Raw genomic sequence first — 16,686 nt, forward strand, 5'->3', positions numbered from 1 at the left:
GAGACTGAGGCAGGAGAATGGCTTGAACCCGGGCGGCGGAGGTTGCAGTGAGCTGAGAGCACACCACTGCACTCCAGCCTGGAGAGCAAAACTCAGTCTCAAAAAAAAAAAGTCGGTATCTAAGTTCTCTAGCACTGTGACTGCTCCAATGAGACGGATTCAGCTATAATTCTATTCCAGTTTTTTTCATACGTGGTCTGGGTGCCTGTATTCCCAGCTATCCTGGAGGCTGAGGCAGGATAATTGCCTGAACCTGGGAGGTGGAGGTTGCAGTGAGCCAATATCGTGTCACTGCACTCTGGCCTGGGCAAAAGAGTGAGACTGTCTCAAAAAAAAAAAAAACAAACAAACCAAAACCTAAAGTTAACAGCTAAACCACCTGGGAGGTGATACCAGAAAAAAAATTAAACACTTCCTGGGTAACCTATTCAGTTTCTCATTTTAGTTACTAGAAAGCTTTCTTCAAAATTTTATTAATCTGCTCTATTAATTGCCAAAACCATTCAAAAGGAATATGAGGTCATGAAAATTAAATTCCCTGGATTCAGTCAATTTGGAGGGCCATTCAAAGCCTGTATTTTTGGCAGCACTGCGACATAAATGACAGTGGATTTGGCTCTGTGTTCTAAATAGTGGAAGAGCAAGTTGCCATATGTTCTACTCTTTGAAAAAGGGTTGTTACAGAGCAAGTATGTGTGTCTTTGGGAGGAAAAAAGGAAAATAAACTGCCCACCTTTTTCAGAGACTATAACCACGTATAAAAAAACTGGCCACATAAATAGAAGTTGCAACTAAAAGGGGTTTTATTATAGTAGTATCTCAAGCTAGTAAGTATTAACCAAAAACATTTAAATGTTTTATCAGTTGACAGTTTGTTTTGGTCTTCCTTCAGATCTGTTGAAAACAGCTGGGCACCGTGGCTCACACCTGGAATCCCAGCTGAGGCAGGAGGCTCCCTGGAGCCCAGGAATTGAAGGTTGCAGTAAGCTATGATTGTGTCACTGCACTCCAGCCTGGGAAACAGTACAAGACCTTGCAAATTAGAAAAAAGTTTCTGGAAAGTATACCAAAAGTCTTAACTTCAGATTTGCTAAATGAATAAATGAATTCAACAACCTAACAGCAAGTACATGGGGGAAGTTGGAGGATCTAGAAACTGACTTCCTTCACACCAACGACTCCTGCATTTAGCAGGTAAAAGCCCAATAGCATGATTGAGTGGAAACATGAAGGGACAAGGGTTAGGCTAGTTATGTTTTTAAAAAGTCAACAGAGATTGCGTCAAGATACCAGAAACTCTACTGTAGTAAGATCCCAATTTGCAAAAACAGAGAAAGGAAGCATACGGAACTGTACCTTCTGCTCAATTTTGCTGTGAATGTAAACTTCCTCTAACACATAAAATGTATTTTAAAGAAAAAAAGCCAGGAGTGGTGGCTTGCGCCTGTAGTGCCAGTTACTCACAGGGGAGGCTAAGGCAGGAGAATCACTTGAGACCAGCCTGGGAAGTGTCACAAGACCCCATATCTGTTTTTTTTTTAATTAAAGGGGGATGGCTGGGTGCGGTGGCTCACACCTGTAATCGTAGCACTTTGGGTGGATGAGGTGGGTGGATCACTTGAGGTCAGAAGTTCAAGACCAGCCTGGCCAACATGGCAAAGCCCCATTTCTACTAAAAATAGAAAATTTAGCCAGGCGTGGTAATGGACGCCTGTAGTCCCTCCCAGCTACTCAGGAGGCTGAGGTGGGAGAATCACCTGAACCTGGGAGGTGGAGGTTGCAGTGAGCTGAGATCGCGCCATTGCACTCCAGCCTGGGTGGCATGAAAGGCCTATTGCAGGGAAGAAAGACGAATTTAATCCTGGTGTAAAGAAAGGCACCTCTCTAAGAATGGGAAGGAAGGTGTGGTTTGGTATGAAAGACTACTGTAAAAAAAACACACTTGTAGTTAGCATAATTCTTTAAATTGTTCTCTTTTTAGTAGCCCCAGAAAAACTACAGAAATTGGAAAAATTCAGAAATTCTGATTTGCTGAGGAACTGATCTGAACGACCAGCCTCATTTTCATAGTAGTATGGCCATGCAGAACTCCCTAGTGGTTTATTAAAACCTAAAGCTGGCCGGGTGCAGTGACTCACACCTGTAATCCCAGCATTTTGGGAGGCGGAGGCGGGTGGATCATCTGAGGTCACCAGTTCGAGACCAGCCCGGCCAACATGGAGAAACCCCATCTCCACTAAAAATGCAAAAATTAGCCGGGCATGGTTGTGGTCTGCAAGCTCCGCCTCCTGGGCTCATGCCATTCTTCTGCCTCAGCCTCCCGAGTAGCTGGGACTATAGGCGACCGCCACCATGCCTGGCTATTTTGAAACCGTGTGAAACCATGTTAGCCAGGATGGTCTTGATCTCCTGACCTTGTGATCTGCCTGCCTCGGCCTCCCAAAGTGCTGGGATTACAGGCGTGAGCCACCGCGCCCGGCCCCATTTAAATATTTTTATAGTAAAATTTGCTAAGGGACTAAGAGTAGACCAGGAAATGTGAAAATCATTACTACGACCACCCAACTATTTAACAAATTTCTTATCCTATCACCTTTCATACTTGTGAAATGATGTTAATAATCGATGTGTCTAGAGAACTTTCAAAACAAAAGGGTAAATCTATGTAATTACTCATCCCCATGTATTTTCTTTTTTTTTTTTTAAGACGAAGTCTCACTCTGTCGCCCAGGCTGGAGTGCAGTGGCATGATCTCGGCTCACTGCAACCTCCGCCTCCTGGGTTCAAGCAATTCTCCTGCCTCAGCCTCCCAAATAGCTGGCACTACAGGTGCATGCCACCATGCCTGACTAATTTTTTGTATTTTTAGTAGAGAGAGGGTTTTGTGTTAGCCAGGATGGTCTCGATCTCCTGACCTTGTGATCTGCCCGCCTCGGCCCCAAAGTGCTGGGATTACAGGCGTGAGCCACCGCGCCCGGCCTGTTTTCTTTTTTTGAGACGGAGTTTCGCTCTTGTTGCCCAGGCTGGAGTGCAATGGCGCGATCTCCAGCTCACTGCATACTCCGACTCCTGGGTTCAAGCATTTCTCCTGCCTCAGCCTCCTGAGCAGCTGGGATTACAGGTCACCACACCTAGCTAATTTTGTACTTTTAGTAGAGACAGGGTTTCTCCATGTTGATCACAGTCGTCTCGAACTCCCAACCTCAAGTGATGCACCCGCCTCAAACTTTCGAAAGTGTTGGGACTGTCCCCAGCTATCCCCATCTATTTTCTAAGCAGACAGATCAATTAACCTGATTGATAATTATACAATATAGACAATCATCCAGGATACCTTGGATAGTTTGAGACACGTTCTCACTGTCACCCAGGCTGGAGTACAGTGGTGTGATCACTGGCAGCCTTGACCTCCCAGACTGATCCTACCTGCCTCCCAAATAGCTGGGATCACAGGTACATGCCACCATTCCAGGCTAATTTTTGTATTTTTGTAGAGATGGGGTTTCACCATGTTGCCCAGGCTGGTCTCAAACTCCTGGGCTCAAGAGATCCACCGAACTTGGCCTCCCAAAGTGGTAGGATTACACGCGTGAGCCACCACGCCTGGCCAATACTTTCTGGATAAGGGTACAAAGATATAGTTAAGCAGTGATATGGCTACTGGCAGAGTCTTGGAACGAACAGTTTCTTCATGTGAGGAGCAGGAAAGATTTGTATGTTATTTACCTACCTACTTTCGCTAGGTCCTGTTTGCTGTTTGTTCACCACCAGAAGGTGGTACTATATGAATACTTCTCTTTTCCTCTAGTAACTGAGAAAATGATACAGGAGTTTATCTCCTCTCGCTCTGTGTGTATGTGTATATATATATATGTGCATGTGCATATAGACCCCCCCCACCCCAATACTGTCAGCATATTACAGTTGGTTAGAGTATGCTACATGTTAGCTACTTGGAAATACCTTTTGGCACTCTAAATGTGCTTAAGTTGCAAAGAATACGCACTATCAAAGTCCATTATCTGAGCTCATAAAGCTTCAATCTATGTCCACTTTTATTCCCATGACTTAAGTGGAAACCTGAATGTGGTTTAACTTCTTAAAAATACCATGTGCTATACTGATCAAAACTTCCACCTTCCTTTGTCTTTCCTCTTCTTTCTTCTGATCTCACATGATAGAAAATCAAAGTCGGTGATTTATTTTTTATTATGTTAAAGGTGATCCTGGCTTAAGAAAAACCAGATTCGTGACTAAAGGAAACATTTTCTTGGAGCTTTTCATTGTCTGGCTTAAATTTCCTTTTAAAAAAAAAAGGTAACTTTCCCTAAGTTAAAGTTAGCACTTTCACAAATACTAGCAGAGTCACTAAATGAAATATTAACATCAAAACAAAAAAAATGATTAACGAAGAAGTATTTTATTATTTTGCTGCAAAGCTGTTGCTTCACCATATAAAAATAGCACCAGCAAATGCAGTGTATTGCAAAATCAAGATAGTGGTGTGTCATCTGACACTGTACAAGCAACAAAAACCCCTTCACTCCCAGTTATTTCCAATGGAAAGATCATTAAGTATTTCATCCCAAATCCACGTATGGATATATGCAAGTTACAATATTATATAAGGCTTAAGAATAACAACGTTATCTTTGAATTATGTAATTTTTAAAACTAGTTTTTACCATGGATAATTTAATGAATTCTGAACACTAGAGCCTAGTCTAAAATCTATAATCATTAGAAAGTTAAAGGGCATTTTCCTTCATTAGCAGCGTTAACAGTAGTTTTTTTCTTCTCCATCGGTAATGCTAAAAGTTGCTATTCTAAGTCTTCTATCCACCACTAATTTAAGACAATCTGCTGGGTTGCGGTATTTCATACTAGTTTATTTAGGGGTTCCATTTTCACTCCTCAATAGATTTGATGTATTTCTCATATGCTTCTTCACTCATAAGTTCATCTAGTTCTGAAGGGTTACTCAGTGTCATCTTGATCAGCCAACCTGCAACCAAAAAACAACCTTATATTCCACATTAACTTTTTAAAAAGTCAGATTCATCCAAAATGTAAAATAAATTTGAGTGCCTCAATCTCGTATTCTTTACAAAAACTATACATATTTGTTGATGGAACTTTAAATTTTAGCCTTAAGAATTAAAATACTTGTATATAACAAATGAAAATAATTATAGCTAGAATAGATTCCACCATAATAAATCAAGAACTCTTAGGTTGTAATAAGTATCAGACAATGACATTTAAATCTTTAGGGGCTAGGCACGGTGGCTCACGCCTGTAATCCCAGTACTTTGGGAAGCCAAGGCAGGCAAATCACTTGAGGCTAGAAGCTCTGGACCAGCCTGGCCAACACAGTGAAACTCCATCTCTACCAAGAACAGAAAAATTAGCTAGGCATGGTGGCAGTTGCCTGCAATCCCAGCTACTGGGAAGCTGAGGCAGGAGAAGTGCTTGAACCTGGGAAGGGGAGGTTTCAGTGCACCGAGGTCATGCCACTGCACTCCAGCCTAGGCGACAGAGGGAGACTCTGTCTCAAAAAAATAAGTCCTTAAATATATGATCCAAATATACAAGGCCAGGTATATCTTTAACAAATCGAACACTAACTACTGAGGTTAATGGGATTAGAAAGCAGTAGTAATTAGAAGGACTAGGTGACAGGCAAAAGAGAACTACAATCTAATCCTAACTTTGCCATTTATCAGCCATGTGATCCTGACAGATAAATCCTTTGGAGCCTCTACTCCTCTACAAAATAGAGAAAATTGCTGTTAGCTTACCTCATTAGATTGTAAGGATGAAAATGTGAGATAACCAAAAATTAATGTAGAATATATTATTATTTTGTTACCTCCCATGTCACACAATATGAGTGGCTGCTTTATGTCTGAAAAAGTACTTTGCAGGTGTTTACACCAAAACCAAAGAATCTACAACTGATATCAAGAACCCTGCAAAATAAGGTAATGCTTTTATCACCAGAGATTTTTTTTTTCTTTTTTGAGACGGTCTCGCTCTGTCATTCAGGCTGGAGTGGAGTGGTGTGATCTTGGCTCACTACACACTGCAGCCTTGACCTCCCAGGCTCAAGCAATTCTCCCACTTCAGCCTCCCTAGCAACTGAGACTACAGGCACATTGCACCACAACCAGCTAATTTTTGTCTCTCTCTAGAGACAGAGTCTCACCGTGGTGCCCAGCTGGTCTCCAACTCCTGGACTAAAGCAATCCACCCACCTTGGCCTCCCAAAGTGCTGGGAGCACAGGAGTGAGCCACTGCGCCTAGTCAGAAATCTTAAACATAACTTTATGTATTCAACTAACCTCTGTTTTCCTTTTAAAGCAGAACATCTCTATTTAGTACCAAGAAGTAGAAAAAGATGAAGTCACAATCAGCTGAGCTTGCTTTAAATTCTAGATAAAATATTAACTGTGGTAGTAATTCCTTGGGAAATTTCTAGCAAAAGCTTACCATCTTCATAACAAGATTTGTTTACAAGTCCTGGATTTTCTGCAAGAGCTTCATTAATTTCAGTTACTTCTCCTGATAAAGGAGAATAGAGTTCACTAGCAGCTTTCACACTTTCCAAAGCACCAAACTCATCTAAATGGAAAAAAAAAATAAACTTGAAATGTTAAAAGTCAGTGACCTGAAAACATAAAATATGAAAAAGTAGATTCCTGTCATATAGCTATGATTTTAGAATTCCAAATTTCTTTTTTTGTTTTTTTTTGAGACGGAGTCTCGCCTGTCGCCAGGCTACAGTGAAATGGCGCAATCTCGGCTCACTGCCACCTCCGCCTCCCAGGTTCAAGCAATTCTCCTGCCTCAGCCTCTCGAGTAGCTAGGATTACAGGCCCACACCACCACGCCCAGCTAATTTTTGTATTTTTAGTAGACAGGGTTTCACTGTGTTGGCCAGGCTGGTCTTGAACTCCTGACCTTGTGATCTACCCGCCTCAGTCTCCCAAAGTGCTGGGATTACAACCGTGAGCCAACACGTCTGGCCTAAATTTCTTTAATTAAAAATAAAACCATACGTTTTGTCAGGTTGTAATAACCCACGAGAAGGGTATGTATTGTCTCAACAAAGTGGACCTATCTGTGTGTCCCGGACACAGTGAATAACAAATGGTGATGTGCCTGAATGCCAGACGTGTGTAGGTTCAGTAAAACTCAATGTTCTTGCAACTTAGCTGTGGCTCAGAAAAAAACAAAATGAAAACTTTAGAATGTTCCAGTGACAGTGAAGTACCTTGTATCAGACCACCTTCCTGCAGATAACAATTATAAGCTCTGGGCCGGGCATGGTGCAGATAACAATTACAAGCTCTGGGCCAGGCATGGTGGCTCATGCCTGTAATTCCAGCACTTTGGGAGCCCTAGGCAGGCAGATCACCTTAGGTCAGTAGTTTGAAACCAGCCTAGCCAACATGGTCTCTACTAAAATACAAAAAAATCAGCTGGACATGGTGGTGGACGCCTGTAATCTCAGCTACTTGGGAGACTGAGGCAGGAGAATCGCTTGAACCCAGAAGGCAGAGGTTGCAGTGAGCCAAGACCATGCCATTGCACTCCAGCCTGGGTGACAGCGTGAGACTCCATCTCAAAAACAAAAAACACTATTATAAATGTTAAAAGTCAGTGACTTGAAAACATAAAATATAAACATACATGAAAACATAAAATATGATTACTGGAGTGAGCCACCGGCCAGGCACGGTGGCTCACGCCTATAATCCCAGCACTTCGGGAAGCCAAGGCAGGTAGATCACTTGAGGTCACGAGTTCAAGACCAGCCTGGCCAACACGGTGAAACCCTGTCTCTACCAAAAACTCAAAAAAAAAAAAAAAGTAGCCTGGTGTGGTTGTGTGTGCCTGTAGTCCCGGCTACTAGGGAGGCTGAAAAAGGAGAACTGCTTGAACCTGGGAGGCAAAGGTTGCAGTGAGCCAGTATTGCACTACTGCATTCCAGCCTGGGCAACAGAGCAAGTCTCTGTCTCAAAAAAAGAAGAAGAAGAAAAAAAACAGTTTAAAAAAAGGCTGAAAAGTTAACAGTCTTAGGGACCTATAGGACAGTATCAAGTGATCTGACGAACATGTCTCAAATCAGAGAAGAAAAAAGGAATGAAGTGAGAAGAGAAAGCAATCATGACTAAAAAAAGAAGTCTCCAAATTTAATGGAAAAAAAAATTCCATCTACAGATTCAAGAAGCTCAGTAAACCCCAAAAGCGGTCAAACGTAACACACACTGTGTGATTCCTTTCAAATACAGTTAAATAGGCAAAATTAATCTATGGTGTAGAAACAAGAGAAGATGTCATCTATTTGATTGGGAAGGTTTATTCAAGTGTATACATTTGTTAAAACTCACTGAATTGTACATTTCTGGTCCATGCATTTCACTGTATGTAGATTTTACATCAAGTTAAAAAACTGCCTTTAGCAGAATGTCTTAAAAGGGTACTCATTAGTTTAAGGATATTATCTAACATATTGATATTAATAGACTTTTTTTCGAAGCAGAGTCTTGCTCTGTCGCCCAGGCTGGAGTGCAATGATGGGATCTCGGCTCACTGCAACCTCCGCCTCCCAGGTTCCAGCAATTCTCCTGTCTCATCCTCCTAAGTAGCAATTACTTTTGCACCACCCTACTACTTGGGTCAAAAGCACTCTAATTGGCTGGGCATGGTGGCTCATACTTGTAATCTCAGCACTTTGGGAGGCCGAGGCAGGTGATCACTAGAGGTCAGGAGTTCGAGACCAGGCTGGCCAACATGGGGAAACCCCGTCTCTACTACAAATACAAAAATTAGCTGGGAGTGGTGGCACATGCCTGAGACACAAGAATCGCTCGTACCCGGGAGGCAGAGGTTGCAGTGGGCCGAGATGGTGCCACTGCACTCCAGCCTGGGTAACAAAGCGAGACCATCTCAAACAAACAAACAAACAAACAAAAACACTCTAATTAATCCAGGGTACAAACAATTTACTATTCAATGTAAAGATGAGGTAAAGAAAATTCATGGCATGGATCATTCCAAGATCCTAACAACACTCACCTTGTTTGTTCAATTTTGTCCCAACTTCAGGTAGACTACAGTAAACAACATCTCCCAATGCTTCCTAAATAAAGCAAGACAAAACCAAAAATCTCTAAGAAATTAAAACTAAACCCTCCAGTAAACAGAACAAGCAAAACACTGAATCCCCTATAATTAAGATTTAGTACATATTTTATACTTGAGGGGCTACATTCTTGGGTTTTCCTTAAAATCCTTTAAACATGTAAAAACTACTCGGTCAGGCGTGGTAGTTCACGCCTGTAATCCCAGCACTTTGAGAGGCCCAAGCTGGGTGGATCACTTGAGGTCAGAAGTATGAGACCAGCCCGGTTGACATGGTGAAACCCAGTCTCCAATAAAAATACAAAAATTAGCCCGGCGTGGTGGTGTGCACGTGTAATCCCAGCTACTCAGGAGGCTGAGGCAGGAGAATCACTTAAACCTGGGAGACAGAGGTTGCAGTGAGTTGAGACTGCGCCTCTGTACTCCAGCCTTGGCAACAGAACAAGACTCCATCTCAAATATAAAAATAAATGGCTGGGTGCGGTGGCTTATGCCTGTAATCCCAGCTCTTAGGGAGGCAGAGGTGGGAGGATAGCTTGAGCTCAGGAGTTCGAGACCTGCCTGGGCAATATAGCAAGACTCTGTTCTCCAAAAATAAGTAAAATAAAATGATTTTAAAAAACTATTCTCAACTCAGGAGCTGCAAGAGACCGGCCACCAGCCCGATTTGGCTCACAGGCTTTAGCAACCTGACAAAAGCCACATGCCCCAGACAACACTGCTAGCTCTTCGTTTTGTTTGGTTTTGAGACAGAGTTTCTCTCTTTTTGCCCAGGCTGGAGTGCAGTGGCCTGATCTCAGCTCACTGCAACCTCTGTCTCCCAGGTTCAAGTGATTCTCCTGCCTCAGTCTCCCAAGTAGCTGGGATTACAGGTGCCCCCCACCATGCCCAACTAATTTTTTTAAATTTTTTGCTAGAGACGCAGTTTTCACCATGTTGGCCAGGCTGGTCTTGAACTTCTGACTTAGATGATCCACTTACCTTGGACTTCCAAAGTGCTAGGATGACAGGTGTGAGCCACTGCCCCCGGCAAACACTACTAGCTCTTCTGTGCATGAACATATTTGGTGTTCTTCCACCTCTGCAGTTTTATGTACACCATTGCCCCCAATGCATTTGCTGAAATCCTGCTCACTGATTCTACAAATCATAGTCCTCACGCCTTGTACTCCCTGAAGTCCTTGACTCCAGAAAGAAGTGGTCTCTCCATCAGGTAAGTAAGTTACAACCCCACTGTTCCGATGCCACCGTGTAATGTTTGCAAGTCATTCCCATGGAGGTAATTCCCCTTACCTCTAGGAGGTAAGGACGACATCTTACACAACATCTCAAAAAATACCCAGTACGGAGCTTCACAGTAGCTATACAGAGATGCCAAGGAAGATACAATTGTCGGTGATTCTCAACACAGAAGAATCTTACATGTCTGAGGAATTCTGTACAGTCACATGCCGCCTAATGGCGTTTTGGTCAACAACAGACCACATACACGACAGTGGTCCCATGAAATTATAATATAGTTAGTATCACTTATCCAAAATGCTTGGGACCAGAAGTGTTTTGGATTTCAGATTTTGGAATCCTTGCATTATACTCAACAGATGAGCACTCCTCATCCAAGATTCTGGATTCCAGAATGCTCCAATGAGCATTTTCTTTAAGTGTCATGTTGGTGCTCAAAAAGTTTCAGATTTTTGGATTATTTCAGGGATTAAAGATGCTCAACCTGTACCATATTTTTACTGTACCTTTTCTATATTTTGATAGACAATTGTGTTACGATTGACTACAGTATTCAGTACAGTAACATGCTGTACAGGTTTGTAGCCCAGGAGCAAAGGCTGTACCATACAGCCAAGGTGTGTAATAGGCTGTACCATCTAGGTGTGTGTAAGGGCACCCAGGAGGCTTACACAAGGACGAAATCCCCTAGGAGGCATTTCTCAGAACATAGCTCCATTATTAAGTGACACATGACTATATTCCCATCAGTTAACATCCCCCTTCCCCGCCTCACCCAATACATACATCCAGTTGAAAATCACTGACCACGCTAGTATTTGGCTTCTCATTTTCTCTTAAACATTATCGCCATATGGAATTGAGGGGAATTTACAGAGAAAAGATGGGCTAAATAAAAGCCTTCCCTTTGTGTAATCTGTGCCTACTGAGGTTTTCTTTCTTCCCATCCCGCTGGTCATGTGTGTATCACTGGACCCACAAAATGCTGGTAACACCCTGCTCTTCTTTTTCTTCTTTCCTTAAATGCCCAGTACAAAACACACACATTTCCTTCTTGAATAAGATATGTTTCCTACTTTTAGTGTTAAGCTTGCAACATCTCTTAAAATACCACATAATGCCCTAACTACGTTTTACTTAATTCAACTCTGGTTGGCTTTCTTTTCTTTCTTTTCTTTCTTTCTTTCTTTCTCTTTCTTTTTCTTTCTTTCTTTTCTTTCTTTCCTTCTTTCCTTTCTTTTCTTTCTTTCTTTCTTTCTTTCTTTTTTTTTTTGAGATGGAGTCTCACTCTGTCACCTGGGCTAGAGTGCAGTGGTGTGAGTGGCTGGGATTACAGGTGTGCACCACCAGGACCAGCTAATTTTTGTAATTTGCAGTGACATGATCATGGTTCACTGCAGCCTCAACCTCCTGGGCTCCAGCAATCCTCCTGCCTTAGCCTCCTGAGTAGCTGGGACCACGGGCATGAGCCACCATGCCAGGCTAATTTTTTTTTTAACTTTTGGTAGAGACAGGGTCTCCCTATGTTGACCAGGCTGGTCTTGCACTTCTGGCCTCAAGCAATCCTCCTGCCTAAGCCTCCCAAAGTGTTAGGATTACAGGCATGAGCCACCTCACGCGGCCTAAACACTTTTTTAAACGTAGAGATAAAGCAAATTATGCAAGAGCACACTGTCACAAATATTTCAATAAAATCCAATACCTGTGCAAAATTGCTGATTCCCACTGTTCCAATACCATTTTCTGTTGTTATCCATTCATGTTTCTCTGTGAATTTACGCACTAAAACAGAAGACCAATATTTCAGAAAAGCAGCAGCATTACTTCTTAAGAAGCACTTTTCATTATCATTCCTTTCAAAAGACTTTCCCAGATTTTTTGTCTGACCTGTTGACACTACCTTGAAATAGTGCATGGCCCAGGAAGGAACGAAGATCACGTATAGAGATGGCGCATTGAAACAGCAGTACCAATTAAGCAAAGATCTGATCTGAACGCCGTGTGCATCTTTTGGAGACTGGATTATTTGCTTTAACATTACTTAGCCTAAATCACAAAAGAAAATTTTGGAGCATATTTCAAATGTATACTTAACTATTACTGGTCTGTCTTTCAGAAAAAAAAAAATCTGTCCCTCTGAAGACAGATTTGGGGTGATGAGGTTTAGGGAGACAGCATAAAGATGGCTCATATAAGAAACTAACCTAAGAAATAATAACAATCAGAAGGTGCCTCTTTAGGCAGAGTTGACCTAAGAGGGCTTCACTGCAGCTTGGGTTATAAAGTAACATTTTATAGGAATGAAACTGACCTCCTAAAACAACTATAATTTGACTAAGTTCTTAAAATTCTACTTTAATCAAATTCAAGCCTGACCTTGAAGACAGTACTACCGTCATTTAAAGAAGAAAACTAAGATCAGAACTCAACAGTCTCCTCAGAGCTAAGTCATGAGTTGGTGGAAAGTCAAGCTCTGCTCATCATTCACTGGACAGGTTCAGCCCTTGACTTACTGAGCACTTCTCTAAAGATACGGTCAGACAATTCAGGGATTCCTGAAAGAAAGGCCGCCCAGGCCGGGCGTGGTGGCTCACACCTGTAATCCCAGCACTTTGGGAGGACGAGGCAGGCGAATCACAAGGTCAGGAGTTCAGTACCAGCCTGGCCAACATGGTGAAACCCCGTCTCTACTAAAAATACAAAAAAAAATTAGCTGGGCCTGGTGGTCGGCACCTGTAATCCCAGCTACTTGGGAGACTGAGGCAGGAGAATCGCTTGAACCTGGGCGGTGGAGGTTGCAGTGAGCCAAGATTGCACCACTGCACTCCAGCCCGGGTGACAGTGTGAGACTCTGTCTCAAAAATAAAAAAAAATAAAAAAAAGAAAGGCTGCCTAATGTTCAAGAGATGTAAAAAGAGTTATTTAGGATATAAAGTTAAAAGTACTTGCCTTAGAGGATATTTTTTAAAAACCATATGCTATATTAAATATATTTCATATTCTGACACCAAGTGTTTTTCCAAAAACAATGTGACATGAGTTCATAGGAAAATGGTTAACTCAAATACTGTTTTAAAGAGGCCTCACTGGCTCATTTTACCCCTTACCCAAAAGATAGTTGTACTCAAAACAGCATTCAGTTGCTTTGGTTACAGCTCTGATATGCAGCACAACATAAGTAGAGTGTATAATTATTATTTTTATTTTTTTATTTTTGTAGAGATGGGGGAGGTGTCTCACTATAATGTCCAGACCAGTCTCAAATACTGGGCTAAGTGATCCTCCCACCTCAACTTCTCAAAGTGTGTGAGCCACCGCACCTGGCCAAGTATGTAATTTAATATTGCTTTCTTTTCCCCCAATTATGAAACTTTTTAAAGTTCATACCCTTCAGTGGAAGAAGTCAAAAAATGTGTCACTAAGAAATTTACTTTGCTTCATTCCACTTCAGAGAACTGAATATTTCAGGTCAATGTGACGTTCCGGTAAGAAAGTTTAAGACGTGTACGCTGTGTTCTGACTGAAAGACTCTCCCTACTGCCTTTACTGACTACTTCCGGTCTAGATTTAGAAGCCCGTTCCTGCCCAAAGTCTTGTCTAACCAAGCCTGGGTTCCTGGGCCAGTCAGCTCGTTCTCACGATACCTTACACCACTATTCCCCACCACACTCACAGTGCTGAACATGCTAGAGAGTTCATCTGTCAGTCTCCCCAGGCAGCAGACTGTGTACCGAGCAAGAAACAGCAGGGTTTATCCTATTTTTATTTGTTTTTCCAATTCTAAATATAGTGCTTGCCACATAGCAAGCACTCAAAAGCTGAGGGAATGAAATAATTTTTTTTTCCCTTACATTATCATGTTGCAGACCAGGCACAGTGACTCATGCGTGTAATCCCAGCACTTTGGGAGGCCGAGACGGGCAGATCACCTGAGGTCAGGAGTTTGAGCCCAGCCTGGACAGCATGATGAAACCCCGTCTCTACTAAAAAAATACAAAAATTAGCCAGGTGTGGTGGCACATGCCTGTAATCCCAAGTACTTGGGAGGCTGAGGCACGAGAATTGCTTGAACCCAGGAGGCAGAGGTTGCAGCCGAGATCATGCCACTGCACTCCAGCCTGAGCAACAGAGCAAGACTCGGTCTCAAAAAAAAAAAAAAACCGCTGGGCATGGTGGCTCACGCCTGTAATGCCAACACTTTGGAAGAAAAATAATTTTTTTTCCCCTTAAATTATCATGGTGCAGGTCAGGCACACTGGCTCATGCCTGTAATCCCAGCACTTTGGGAGGCCGAGGCGGGCAGATCACCTGAGGTCAGGAGTTCGAGACCAGCCTGGCCAGCATGGTGAAACCACGTCTCTGCTAAAAATACAAAAATTAGCTGGGTGTAGTGGTGCATGCCTATAATCCCAGCTACTTGGGAGGCTGAGGCAGGAGAATCACTTGAACCTGGGAGGCAAAGGTTGCAGTGAGCCAAGATTGCACCACTGCACTCCAGCCTGGACCATGAGCCAAACTTCGTCTCAAAAAAAAAAAAAAAAAAAAAAAATCATGCTGCAGAATAAAATGATCTTTTAAAGTTTATTAAGAGGATTCTGAGCAAAACAGATGGTATACAGTTGTCTGTAACACTTAATTCTCTCACTCTGTTACAAGTCTAGAACTCGCCAGTTATATGCCAATTATGAGCAGTCTGAAGCTAATACACCTTTTCAAAGTAAGTGCCGGACCACTATAAATATCACCTGACACTACCGTCTTTGACCCTGCCATCTTGCCTACCTGCGAAGATAATTTTAGGATTAAGGCTGCTGTGACACTCATTTTAGCAACCGAGCAACCCCAAGTTTAGAGGGAGACAGCAACATTACTAAGCTCAATACCCCTCAGTCCTGGCCAGGCGCAGTGGCTCTCGCCTGTAATCCCAGCACTCTGGGAGGCCGAGGCGGGCAGATCACCTGAGATCAGGTGTTCAAGAGCAACCTGGCCAACATGGTGAAACCCCGTTTCTACTAAAAATACAAAAATTGGCCAAGTATGGTGGCGGGCACCTGTAATCCCAGCTACTCGGGAGACTGAAGCAGGAGAATCACTTGAACCTGGGAGGCAGAAGTTGCAGTGATTCAAAGTCCTAAGTCTTTATTTTAATAAGCATGCTGTTTAGGCTAAAGATAATGATTATTACAATTCTCCTTTAACCCTTGGCCCGACAGAAATAAGTGGATAGATTAGGTAAATAATTACTTTCTTTTTTTGAGACAGAGTCTCACTCTGTCGCCCAGGCTGGAGTGCAGTGGCGCTCGGCTCACTGCAACCTCCGCCTCTCGGGTTCAAGTGATTCGGCCTCATCCTCCCAAGTAGCTGGGATTACAAGCATATGCCACCACGCCCGGCTAATTTTTTGTATTTTTAGTAGAGATGGGGTTTCACCCTGTTAGCCAGGATGGTCTCGATCTCCTGACCTCGTGATCCGCCGCCTCCGTCTCCCAAAGTGCTGGGATTACAGGCATGAGGCATCGCGCCCGGCCTGGTGCTTTAATTTTAATAACCGCTTCTGCTTTAATTTTACTTCGGAGTTCTCAGTAACGGTCCATTTAGTAAACTAAAGGCCTCCCCATTTGGGGTCTCAACGATGCACGCAGATGGGAGACAAACTAAGGCCACTGAGACGCTTAAGCGACACGTGCCTGGCTTCTGCAGCAAGCGGCCGACCTGCCCGCGGGATCGGCCAGGCCCCCCCAGCTTCGGCGTCCCGCAGGCCTCCCCTCCCGGCTGCAGGCAACCCCTACGACAAAGGCTGCTCGCGGGACCTCCCGCTACTTAAGAGGGAGAAGCGGCCGCAGAGCCGGGGATCCCAACAGAAGTAAGAAAAGGGCAGGGTCCATGCTCGCTCCGCACCGGTGGCTCAGGAGAGGGGCCCAGGCGTCCTCCGAGTCCAGCTGGGCCCGGGGCAAGCAGCCCAGGCGGGGAGGGAGCAGCCGCCCACTTGTCCGCCGCACTTACCCGAAAGCAGAGCGGGTCGCGTGCGCAGTGTCCGGACGGCGCCCGCCCCCAACTGCCAGGGTCTCAGAGGGCAGGGCGCGGCGGGGGACGGGACCGCGCGCAGGGTGCAGAGCAGGTCCCGCACGCTCCGCACCACTCGCAGCGCCATATTCGCAGGGACGGGGGTCGCAGCGCTACGCCTCGGCCACCCGCGCCGGGAGGCGGGGCGGGGAGGGGCAGTTCGCGGCCAGAGCAAGCCGGCTGGACAGAGGCGCGGAGGCGGTGCCGCGGGGGCGGGACAGAGTCTGATTG

General features: G+C 43.9%; 1 protein-coding gene across 1 annotated transcript; it reads right to left on the reverse strand.

Annotated features, from left to right (window-relative positions):
• Positions 1–4,401: 4,401 nt before the first annotated feature.
• On the reverse strand, positions 4,402–16,686 carry GCSH (glycine cleavage system protein H). The gene is made up of 5 exons (XM_033219120.1): positions 16,396–16,686; positions 12,095–12,174; positions 9,085–9,148; positions 6,493–6,624; positions 4,402–5,005 (listed from the first exon to the last, which is right to left on the reverse strand). The coding sequence occupies exons 1-5, from the start codon at positions 16,541–16,543 to the stop codon at positions 4,908–4,910; spliced, it is 522 nt and encodes a 173-aa protein (XP_033075011.1). The 5' UTR covers positions 16,544–16,686; the 3' UTR covers positions 4,402–4,907.

The sequence above is a fragment of the Trachypithecus francoisi genome, unplaced genomic scaffold (genome assembly GCF_009764315.1).
Source record: "Trachypithecus francoisi isolate TF-2019V2 unplaced genomic scaffold, Tfra_2.0 Lachesis_group10, whole genome shotgun sequence".
In the NCBI taxonomy this organism is placed as follows: Eukaryota; Metazoa; Chordata; class Mammalia; order Primates; family Cercopithecidae; genus Trachypithecus; species Trachypithecus francoisi.

Bases quoted from the DNA above. Each gene is read 5' to 3' on its own strand.
- GCSH (XM_033219120.1), bottom strand. From the start codon at position 16,543: ATGGCGCTGCGAGTGGTGCGGAGCGTGCGGGACCTGCTCTGCACCCTG. The intron at 12,175-16,395 runs GTAAGTGCGGCG...CTTCTGTTTTAG, and splicing joins GCGACCCGCTCTGCTTTCGG to TGCGTAAATTCACAGAGAAA. The intron at 9,149-12,094 runs GTATTGGATTTT...TGCTTTATTTAG, and splicing joins GAATCAGCAATTTTGCACAG to GAAGCATTGGGAGATGTTGT.